Source organism: Acanthopagrus latus, chromosome 11 (assembly GCF_904848185.1).
Source record: "Acanthopagrus latus isolate v.2019 chromosome 11, fAcaLat1.1, whole genome shotgun sequence".
Classification (NCBI taxonomy): Eukaryota; Metazoa; Chordata; class Actinopteri; order Spariformes; family Sparidae; genus Acanthopagrus; species Acanthopagrus latus.
The window spans coordinates 7,555,820-7,567,051 of record NC_051049.1 but is presented as its reverse complement, the minus strand read 5'-3'; the positions used below and the strand labels follow the sequence as shown (position 1 = coordinate 7,567,051).

Sequence of the window (11,232 nt, the reverse complement as noted above, 5' to 3'; positions counted from 1 at the left end):
TCAACACAGTTCATCTGCAGTGAGTCTAGAACACACACTATTCGAATCTACAAAAAAACATGTCAAACTTTGGCTATAAGAACCAGGGGGATCTTTAAGAGACCCCTGAGACAAGGATTCACACTGGGACAAACCTAAAATACATTAGCTGCACTACATCTCCCAGCTGGCATGTAGGGGGACTTCAGTATCCCTCAGGGAGGAGGTGCTGAAGACAAGCCGGTACACAGCACCACCTCCTGCATAGCCTGCTGTAAACAATACAGAGGCAGTAAATGAAGTAAATGTAAATAAGCCTACATTGAGGCACTGCACTGCTATAAAATTCACTCAGAAGAATTGATTACACTGTATTTTTTTGCATAGAAAGCGTCTGGAAGATTTTATTTTGAAAATCCCAACCGGACGTGTTTTGTTGCTTTATTATATTACGTACGTTAGCGCCATCTATTCGACTTAATCCTGTAATCGATAGTTATTCTTCATGGGCAGTCCCGAGAGATTTTTGAATATAATTATTTTTGGTCATTATTTCATTTTCAACTCGCAACGTGTTCGTGAGAGCCGTTTTATTTTGACGGCTCAAGCGGAAGTGGCTGTATCAACGCTCGGACCGTTGACGCAGTTTTTTAAAGTTAACTATGGGTACGTGGTAGGTAACCAACGGTCCCGTCTCTTACGCAGCAACGGTGGTTAGCTGTGGACTTTAAAAGAAAAATAAGAAGCGGAAAAAAAGCTAACAGGTATCGAACCAGACGACCGGGACTCGAACATGCTCCCCCGCAAGCAGGACTACGGGGTGAAGAGGAGCGGAGGAGCTCGCAGCGGCTCGGTGATAAACTTCAGGTCCGCGGTGAACTCCGGCTCCGTCCGCCGCAGCTCCGCCGTGCTGCCGTCGGTGCTAACGTTCTTGGTGATCGTAGCATCCGGAGGCCTGCTGCTCATGATAGAGAAAGGAATGCTGAACAGCATGGAGACGCCTCCACCCAGGGGCAGCGGCAGGCGGCTGGACTTCATGCGGCAGGTCGGGAAGAACAGCCCGGCTGCTGTGGACGTGGAGTCCCAGGTAGAGTCATGGAGTTAACTACTGGAGGTCTGTGGGTGTTTGTACAGGTCCGGTGTAGCCAGCTGAGATTTAGGATGCAATTGGTGACTGTGTACTTTTCAAAATATTAAAAGATGTGTCTTAACCTGAAGGACTGAAGGCTCTGCAGCCATTTCGTTGCATGCGTTGGGTTAAGATGTTCTTTAAAGTAGGTAACAAAAGGGGAAAAGCACCACGCCCAACTAAAATCTCCTCTGAAAAGTTCTCATTAACACACACACACACACACACTGCATTTTAAACGCTCCTGTGAGTCTTAAAAATTATACTGCCATTTTTCCATTTTCCAGTCTGTATTGTTTATTCACACTCTCGCCTTTTTTCCCCAAACATCTGCTCGCTTCAAGAGCAGAAGCTGGGAAATCATAACATGAGCAAGTTTTCCCCCAAAATAAAACTCAAGTCCTTTAAAGGAGAAGTTCACCCAGAAATTAAATTCCTGTCATCACCTACTCGCTCTCACCCAGACGGAAAAGGCTGGGTCAAGTTTCCTAGTCCGGAAAAACATTTCTGGAGCGACACAGCAAAACAGCTGTGCAGCATTCTCAGAAACAACTCATGTAGATGGGGACTTGTTTTAAGAATGTAAACACAGCAGAGTAAATAAAAAAAAAACCCAAACATTCAACCACGAGTCCAGTGTAATACAAGTCCCAAAAGGTTTTAAATTGATTTGAAAAGACATTGTTTACACCTCTGATATGTGGTTGAGTTTTTGCACCCACTTCAGATGCAAATGCAGCTACAGTGAAGATTTTGGATTTAAAAAGGGAGTAAATAATGTCTTTTCAGATCTATACGGGAACTTGGACTTGCAAAGATTACATATTGACCTGTGAACTTTCCTTTAATTAGACCTTCTCTGACTGATAAACATCCACCATGTCCAAAGTCCATGTTTGTAGGCTTTCTGTCATAAAATGTGCAATGCCAAACTCAAGATGACCCAACTCTGATGACCTCATTATGACAAACTCAGGGTTATTTTCTCTGACCTGACATGACACATCTGTTTTCACATGCCAAGTCGTGCAAAACACGACTGGCAAGTCAATGTTTATGTGTAAAATTGGTGTTAACGCAATTTTAAAAATCATTAATTTGCATTCATATTCAGATCCTCCAGGAGATCCGTAACCGGACCATCAGGACCATGTGCAGCCAGAAGAACATGCCCCGCAGCATCTGGTCCCTGAGCCCCCTGCAGAGGAAGACGCTGCTGCAGCACGTCCTGGTGAACGACCAGTACCACTTCCTCTACTGCTACGTCCCCAAGGTGGCCTGCTCCAACTGGAAGAGGGTGCTGAAGGTTCTGAGCGGAGCTCTGGAAAACGTGGACGTCAACATCAAGATGAACCATCAAAGCGACCTTCTGTTTTTGTCTTCTCTTAAGCCCGAGGAGATCCGCTACCGCCTCAAGCACTACTTCAAGTTCATGTTTGTGCGGGAGCCCATGGAGCGCCTGCTGTCTGCGTACAGGAACAAGTTCGGAGAGATTCAGTCCTACCAGAAAAAATACGGTGTGGAGATCATAAAGCGCTACAGAAAAGGTCGAGCTAAGGACGCGGCTGTTACGGGAGATGACGTGACCTTTGCAGAGTTCGTCCATTACCTGCTGGACGAGGACGTGGAGCGCATGAATGAGCACTGGATGCCAATGTACAACTTATGCCAACCCTGTGCTGTGAACTATGACTTCATCGGCTCCCACGAGCAGCTCGAGAGCGATGCAGAGTACGTGCTGCAGCGCATTGGAGCCCCTCCTTACGTTCGCTTCCCAGAGAGGCAAACGTGGTACAAGCCGGTCACCACGGAGACATTACACTATTACCTGTGCAGCTTACCTCAGAAGCTGCTGAGGGAACTGCTGCCCAAATACATTTTAGACTTTTCCCTCTTCACGTATCCTCTCCCCAACACAACCACTGAACACTGCCGGCATTAACTGTGCAATGTTTTATAGCTCTGAGATTATTTTTGATAGAGATTCATGTGTGCTATTTTTTATTCCTAGGGAACAAACAGTATTTTGATAGCTGTTACACATTTGTACTTGAGCTGTTCGATTATCATTGCAACATGCTGATTATTGGAAGAGACAGAGACTTCAAAACCACTAAAGCTTGAAATCAGCTGCAGACAAAAGAAAAAAAAAATCACTGTCCAATGTTCCTGTCATGCACTGTTACAGTAACACAACCAATTCAGTATACATTGATGGAAATGTAGCAAACATTGGATATTGCTTGTTCGTTCTCAGAGAGGGTAAGGGGTTTATGTCTTCAGAGGGCATTTGGTGGTTTAGCAGGCTAAAACACACACCATGTACTCACAGGGTTGTTGGGTTTTTATTAAGTCTGTGTTCCTTTTGTTTTATGTCACAGCCTCTCCTTCGCTCCAGACTGTTCACTTTGTAATAAAACACAAGTTCAAGTTTTGTGATATACATCAAAGCATATCCTGGAATGCGTGTTGCTTTATTTTGTGAATAATTTAATAATTTAAAACATCATTAAAAAACATGAATATTAAGTATAATACACATAACCACAGGGCTGAATGAACACTTGCTACATGTGTGCGGTTATTGTTAATGAGAACTAATTTCATTCTGGAAGCTGAATCCTAATTTCTTCAAACACTGTAACGTACCAACAGAGAGGACACTCCTCTAGTTGTGTGAGTTATTGAGAAGTTGAAAAAAGTAACCTTCAATTGTTAGCACTGTCACTGAAGAGCTGGCATGATTCAATCCTGAGCGCCTCAGGCTGGACGTACGCTACAGGCTAGATAATGCCAAGGCTTACGGAGGGTATAACAATTCATGTCCAGACTCAAGACTTCAAGCGTGAGCTTCTAGTGGTTTCTGACTCACTCAGCGCTGCCTTCATTTGTCTGTCTCTCCAGTAGTTAATCCTTGAAGCTAACACTTCTGAAAAGAGAAAGAAAAGATTTTGGTTAATTCTTAAACAAATGTTCTGACTCCAAACATTTTTTTTATAGACATTCAGAAGAAATATTAATGAATCTAAAAATAGATTTAGAAATAATCAGTTTAATAATTTTCACGTCCAAATCCATACCTGTCTGCTGACTTGTCGGTGGAGCGGTTGAGAGTTCGGAGGATGGAGCGTTCTGGGGAGATGTGATGAGAACTGCCGGAGGAGCTGAGGGGCAGTGAAGTCTGCAGGGGCGAGAACGACATGCCCTGTCTGCGCATCTCCTGAACGGCCCTCTCTCTGAGGACACAGAGACAATCAGCAAAGTCAGAATGCACTATGTGAGCCCTCACTACGCTGTTGAAACTGTATGAATACAACATGTACTAAAGCTGTACATAATTGGGTAATTACTGTAAAAGTTTACATAACCAACTGTGTAATTTTTAAAGCAAAAATGTAAGAAAATCACTGTCCAGCTCCAATAATGTGAACAGTTGTGGGGTTTTTTTAATTCCTATATAATAATTAGGTTGGAAATATTAGGGTTTAGGATTCTAGGTCATAAAAATCAAAGATTTATTTTATATGATATAAGTTGAGGCACATTACACATCTAATTTGCATCAGACTTGCAGCTTTTGTTCCACTTCATTAAATTATTTGTGTCCTTGGAAGTCTGTGGTGTAGCTCACCGTTCAAAGCGCTCAGTGGTCAACTGTCTTTTCAGGACGTCCATCTCCGTCTGCAGCTGAGAGACTCTGCTGCGGAGCTGGGACGCCTCCCTGGAATGCTCCGCACTGAGTGTATTCACACAAATGCCAACAAATCAACCATTTGAAAAGAAAAAACATTTTATTCAAGTGGAAAACTTAAAGCCAAGGAATTGAACCGTTTTTGTTTACGTTTTGCTGTCAGCCAGGGTCAGCCTATCACGGAGGACCTTCAGCTCTGACTCCCTCTCGCTGGCTGTCAGTTGGGTTTGAAACTCCTTCTGCCGATTGTTGGAGAGCAGCGTCTCCAGGTTGCGGACAGTCAGCCTCTCACTGGCCAGCTGTTTTTTCAGCAGCTCTGCTTCAGACCGAACATCCTCCAGTTCTCCTGTGACCTAGAAAACACACAATTATTCAAAAAAAAAAATGAATAACTGCTTCTGCTCATGTGAGCCCTACAGCAAAACTGTGTTCAGGCCTCACCCTCTCCAGATCCATCCTCCTGGAGGTGAGCTGACGTGCTGTGAGCTCCTTGCCAGAGTCGAGTTTTACACAGAGCTCCCTGACAGATGCCAGATCTGAGAGGAGAGCAGCCTTCTCCTCCTGGGCTTTATGTAGCTCCTCCTCCAGTCGGGACATTCCTCGCACCAGAGAGGATACTTGGGCCTCGTATGCCTGCAGGGCCTGTGTATGCTTGAGGAAACAGCAGGATGAGTGGTACATTAGTCACACACTAAAGACAAACACCTCAGTGTGTCAGTATACTGTATATTCTCACATCATTGGTTAGTTCGCTGGTCCTTTTTAAGTGTTAATTTCTGTTTTATCTCACCTGTTGGATCTCTCTCTCCTGCTGGCCGACCGTGTCCCTGAGGTGTCTGCGCTCTGTGTCTGAAGACAGCAGCTCCAGACGGATGGAGCTATTGAGGCCTTCAGCCTGCTGCAGCTTCTGCTCCCGCTCCTCCACCTCGGAGTGGGCCATCCTGAAACGATCCAGCAGGTCCCTGTTCTCCTGTTCCTGTGGGTCGACATGTATCAGTCAGCTATATCAGAGTATCAACAACGTACAGCCTGGAACAGATATAGTGATTACACTCTTGCCTTTGTAGCCATCAGCTTCTCTATCCTGGACACTTCAGAAATGTACGAGTGGACCCTCAGCTTCAGTTCATCCTTCTCATGCAGAGCCTCCTCCATCTCCACATGTACAGCCTGCACAGACAGAGAGTGGAAGGAAGCTGCTGTTATTCCCTCATCATTTCCTTCATAATCTTCATATGTGACACAGAAGAAGCTGACAAATTAAAGTTAAATGTTTTACGTACTTGGTTCTCTCTGGTCATTGTGGCCAGGTCATCCTGCAGCCTCCTGTTCTCTCGGATTGTGATTTCTTTGTCTCTCCTGAGTGCAGCCAGCTCCTCCTGACAGGCATCCAGCTGTCTCCTCAGGCTGCCGATCTCCCTCTCACGGCTGTTCAACGCCCCCTGCAGCTGACTGCGAGGATCACAGGCAATGACATCACAACAACAAATCAGCAACATCAGTTCATCAACAGGAAGTCTTCTGGGGGATATCTGGGGTCTGTGTTGAACTGTGTACTGTGCACAATACTCACGCCAGTGAGTTGTCCATGTTTGTGACTGTGAGTCTCACTTCTTTAAGGGTCTGTTCCTGTGTACATGTCACAGAATCATCATTCATTAATTCTCTTTGAGTCATCTTTCGGTTACATTTCAAAGGACAGGTTCACATTTTTTAAAGTCCATCTTAACAGTTTACACATGTCTATATGTACAGTGAAGGAGTAATTGGTACTTGTAGTTTTTCCCCTCATCACTTACTGTACATTGGGTGACCTTTTCATAACCACTGTACAAAGAAGGAATAATGCAGGGACTGATAACGTATGAGTATTATTATAAGAGACTTGTAGCGATGGTTATCTTGATGAACTTTGCTGGTTGTGACTACCTTTTTAGCATTCTCCTCCTCGAGAGCAACCAGTTTTTCGGTCTTCTGATCCACTTCATCCTGCAGAGCGTCTTTCTCTCTATCCAGGGCAGAGACAGACTTCTGAAGAACAGCCACTTCCTCTTTGTGCTTGGAGCCGTGCTGACTCAGCTCTCCTGTCAGACGGAACAAAAATCAAGTGAGCAGCCAAGCAGCCACAGAAGACGACAAAACATGAGCAGATATTCACCTATTCTCTCCTCCAGTTTCTCAATCTGCCCATGAGCAGCATGCAGCTCGCTCATCTTCACAGACAGCCTGTGTTGTGTATCAGACAGTGACTGCTCCATCTGCTCCTGGAGCAGCCTAAAGAGGGACAGAATCCATCAGCCTTCTTACACACCGTTAAAAACCTCAACAACAGCTGATTCATGTGTTTAAAACACCTGTTGTTAGCAGAATAATGAGGTAATCCTTTAAGAAAATGTCAGCAATGTAAGCGTAAACTGAGAATGCATATTACACCAATGTTTCCTTGTCGTGTTATTCATTTTCCACATTTTTATTTGCCATCTTATCAACACAAACCTCAGAGCGTTAGACTCCGCCCTCTGCTGTGCGACCTCCTCTGAGTTCTGGACCAGAGCAGCAGATCGGGTCTTCAGCTCCTCCTCTGCAGCCTCTCGGTTCTCCTTCAGCAGACACACCTGTGACCGCAGCTCCAGCCTCTCTCGCTCCAACTACACACAAAAAAAACACACAATGTGCCAGGTAAAGAAAGGACCAGTTACAGTAGTGGCCATTACACAATAACTGTGCCCTTACACTCTTAACAGCATTCTCCAGGTCGAGAATCCTCCTGTCCTCGACGTGTCTGTCCGTCAGAGCTGAAGTCTGGGCAACCTGCAAAAAGTTTGGATAGTCAACATGCTACAAAAGAAATCAGCTAACTATCAGTTAAATTATAATGTGTACTGAAAAACTTGTATTTTACTGTCGACAAGCGGATTTTTCTCTTGACTCACCTTTAATCTCTCAATCAGTGTCTCTCTTTCAACACTCATGTGCTCAATTTTAATTTCTGCCTCTTTAATTTCCTCCTTCAGTTTGAAGAGGTCAGCCGACAGATCAGTGCTTCGGGCCAGCTTCAGGTCCTCTTGAGCCTAAACCGACAAAAATCGTTTGGTCCTCAAAAGTGTAAGATAAGTTGTTTCCAGCTGGTGTGATGCTGTTTCTAAAACTCACCTGTTTTAACAGTGTTTTGAAGCGGTCTCTCTCAGCACTGAGGGCCTTCACGTTGTCCTGGATGTCCTCCATTTGTGTCTCAAAGCCCAACAGAGCGGCTTTCAGCTCATCTCTTTCTTTTACTAAACGAAGCAGTTCTGTCTCTGCAGCGCCTCCCTGAAAATGCTAAATTAAAAATAAAAGTATATAATTTTTGCATCACATTTATGAACTGAAAAATATGTTAAATGATTGTCTCTTACCCTTGTTGCTTTGGACCGAGGACTCCTGCCCCGGCCTGGACTACGACTGGGGCTTAAATCCTGCCCAGCAGCCCCTCGGGCTCTTTTGTAGCGCTCTGCCTCCTGCCGATAATAATCCCTCTCCTCCTCCAGACTCTTGACAAACGCATCCAGCCGCGATGGGGAGCGTTCCCTTCCACAAACACCGTGTTTAGCCCGCATTGTCTCCAACTCCAGCACCAGGTCTTTGTCTAGAAAACAGTAACAAGTCAGTAATAATTAAATGTCAACAATGTAAAGCTGCAATGTGAAAAGGGTTCAGCCAAACTGCTGCTTACCAGCTGCCATCATTTTCTCCATTTTGTCCTGCAGCCGGATTTTTTCCTCCTCCAGGAAATTCACCAGTCCCTCCATTTTCTCATTCTGCTCTTTGAGCTCCACCAGCTGGTCTCTAAGTCTGTCTTTTTCAAAGTCACCTTCAGATTGCTCCTGAATTCAGTCATTTCCAAAAGATTATGTAAGAACACAACACAGAACAGAACAAAGAAAAAAAATACATGATCACTGTGCATACCCTTCTTGTTTTGGTGATAATATCCTCCAGGTCTTCAATGATTTTATGCTGCCTTTGAACTTCTTTCTGTTGAGAAAAGAGGTTTGTTTTCATTGTCCCAAGTCACACTTTGCTACCCAACACTCAGCCTGTGAAGTCTTACTTTCCATTTTCTCATATTCTTACTTTAGCTTCTTGCAGTTCCATGTCAGCAGTTTCCAACACAAACTCCTTGTCCATCTCCATCCGCTTGGCAAGGTCGTCTATATGCGTCAGCTCTTCGCACAGCTCCCGGTTCTTTAAAGACAGATTGGCCACTTCGGTGGAGGCGTCCTTCTTCTTCTGCTGCAGTCCCTCCACCTTCTGTTCCAGTGTTCTGTTGGTCTCCTGCAGGTACTCAATCTGTATAAGAGAGCAAAAGTTTACAGTCAACACACAAGTTAGGCCCTCTGTAATATTTAAGCATTCATAAGTCAGCGTAAATATGCTTGCCTGAAGGTTAAGATGGGCGATCAGTTTCTCGTTGCTGATGTTCTGAGACTCGAGGGAAATTACATCATGAGGTCGTCCTCCATGAAGAGCACGATTCAGACGGTCAATCTCTTTGTCTCTCTCCTCCACCTTAAAGAAATACCATTGTTTCACCTCTATAATAACATTTAACAAGTCATAGTTTAAATGCTTCCAGTTCATTTACTTCTTACCTGTGTGTTTAAGTGTTTGATATAGTCTTGAGTGTTTTCCAGGTCTAGTTTGACCTTTATGATATCTTCCTGTAGCTCATGAATCCTACAAATAAAAATATACAGTTGTTCATACAGCCGCTTAGGCAAGAAAAGAAATGCAGGCATCTACAGTCAAATCGACATATGCATTAAGGAGTTGCTGATTCTGACAATAATATGGTTTCACAGTCACAAAAGAAAACAAACCTTCCATCAGCCAGCTGCAGCAGGTCAGCTACATACGGATCATCAGGCTGCGCCACGGGATAAGCTGATGTAGAGGATGGAGGTATGAGCTCATCAATCTGCATCCTCTGCCTTCTGAAAGGGATGCTGCGCTTCTTTCCACCTGTGTGAGAGAGAGGGGAAGGGGTCCCTTTAGTGTTTTTTGAAGTTGAGAATAAAATAGACCGATGTCAATGTATTATAACGGAGATTAGGTAAAAACTGTGCCGTTACCTGGCGTCTGCACCACAGCCTGCATGTTCTTCTCCTGCAGCTGCTGGATGCGCTCAGCTTTGGCCTTGCTGTCCTTCTCCAAGCAGCGAACTTTGTGCACATACTGATTATTCAAAAACTTCAAGTCGGATGACTCGTGGTCCAGTTTTCTGATGTGGGTCTTGAGCTCTGAAACAAGACAAGACTATGTGAAGTTATCACAAGCACCGTGTTGGTTAGAGGAGGACGAGGGCATCACTTTTTTTTTTTTTTTACCTCTGGTGACACGGTCCTTCTCCTCCCTCAGCTTGAGGAGCTCCTGGTGCAGCTCGTTGTTCTCCCGGACAGCTCGGGCATTCTCTGCCCTGTACGGCTCCAGGAGAGCATCGAAGTTCCGACTCTCCTTCTCAGTCTTCCCTGCTGACAGCTTGGCATTGCGCAGGCTTTCGGTTGTGTGAACCAGGTCACTGTGACAGAGAGGAAGATGTGCCTTAAGTCACTAAATCTCATCAACTGTAGCTAAGGTATGAAGGACAGCAGGTGCAGGAGGGCTCAGTGCTTCACCTGAATAGTTTTTCCACCAGTGGCAGTGACTCTATCCCCAGTGTCTGTCGGTAGCCCAGCTGGTCCAGACGCTTCCTCAAATTGATGAATTTCCTCTCTGCGCTGCTGTTCATGGCTGTGATATGCCTCTGACATAAACAGAGCGACGGTCACGTTAGATACAACAAGCTTAAATAACCAACGTCATGTGTTTTCGCTTGTCGCTAACTGTACGCTTGCTAACCTACAGTTTAGGTTAGGGCGGCATTTGACTGTAGCTAACGTTACGTTGCTAGCTTACAGGCTATTAAGTCGATATTAACTTCATGTGTCATTTACCACTGAGCTAGCATCACCTGTTCTATGATAACAAGTAACATTAACCGGCTAGCTAGCACTGTTTGGCTACAGTTAACCAGCTAGCTAGCTAGCTAGCGTTAAATCTCAAGTTTGACTCAACTTACCGCAGAGACAGCTAGCCTGTCTAACGTCAACTTGGTGCTACATAACCGACACAAACGGCTCGCGTTGACCAATAACTTGCATTACAGGTTCATTAATGGCATTCCAGGTTGTTTTTCGTTAAAGTTAAATGACTAACAACTCGTAAGTTAACATGTTTCCGCGGTAAAGAGGTTTGAAAAGAGCGCCGATGGTCTCCGGTTTGGATTCGTCACCATGGAACTGAGACACTGGAGCAGCAGGGGAGGCGTGTTTTGAGACCCGGCGTAGCCCGTACAGAAGGCGGGGGGCGGAGTCGGCACAGGAAAGACTGAACTGCCTTGTGTCCAACAATGAAA

General features: G+C 44.9%; 2 protein-coding genes across 2 annotated transcripts; one reads left to right on the top strand and one right to left on the bottom strand.

Moving 5' to 3' along the window:
* The first annotated feature begins 772 nt into the window (after nucleotides 1–772).
* On the top strand, nucleotides 773–3,561 carry chst14 (carbohydrate (N-acetylgalactosamine 4-0) sulfotransferase 14). Its single transcript, XM_037114419.1, has 2 exons — nucleotides 773–1,066; nucleotides 2,223–3,561. Exons 1-2 carry the CDS (start codon nucleotides 773–775, stop codon nucleotides 3,048–3,050), a joined length of 1,122 nt encoding a protein of 373 aa, XP_036970314.1. The 3' UTR covers nucleotides 3,051–3,561.
* Nucleotides 3,545–11,108, bottom strand: cep135 (centrosomal protein 135). The gene is made up of 26 exons (XM_037114411.1): nucleotides 10,897–11,108; nucleotides 10,454–10,581; nucleotides 10,166–10,356; nucleotides 9,911–10,078; nucleotides 9,659–9,800; nucleotides 9,431–9,515; nucleotides 9,219–9,347; nucleotides 8,913–9,128; nucleotides 8,748–8,813; nucleotides 8,512–8,662; nucleotides 8,195–8,424; nucleotides 7,953–8,117; nucleotides 7,733–7,870; nucleotides 7,533–7,610; nucleotides 7,296–7,447; nucleotides 6,958–7,073; nucleotides 6,729–6,883; nucleotides 6,373–6,428; nucleotides 6,083–6,251; nucleotides 5,859–5,969; nucleotides 5,590–5,775; nucleotides 5,241–5,450; nucleotides 4,950–5,152; nucleotides 4,740–4,844; nucleotides 4,189–4,344; nucleotides 3,545–4,037 (listed from the first exon to the last, which is right to left on the bottom strand). Exons 2-26 carry the CDS (start codon nucleotides 10,564–10,566, stop codon nucleotides 4,016–4,018), a joined length of 3,513 nt encoding a protein of 1,170 aa, XP_036970306.1. The 5' UTR covers nucleotides 10,567–10,581; nucleotides 10,897–11,108; the 3' UTR covers nucleotides 3,545–4,015.
* Between the last annotated feature and the right edge of the window lie 124 nt (nucleotides 11,109–11,232).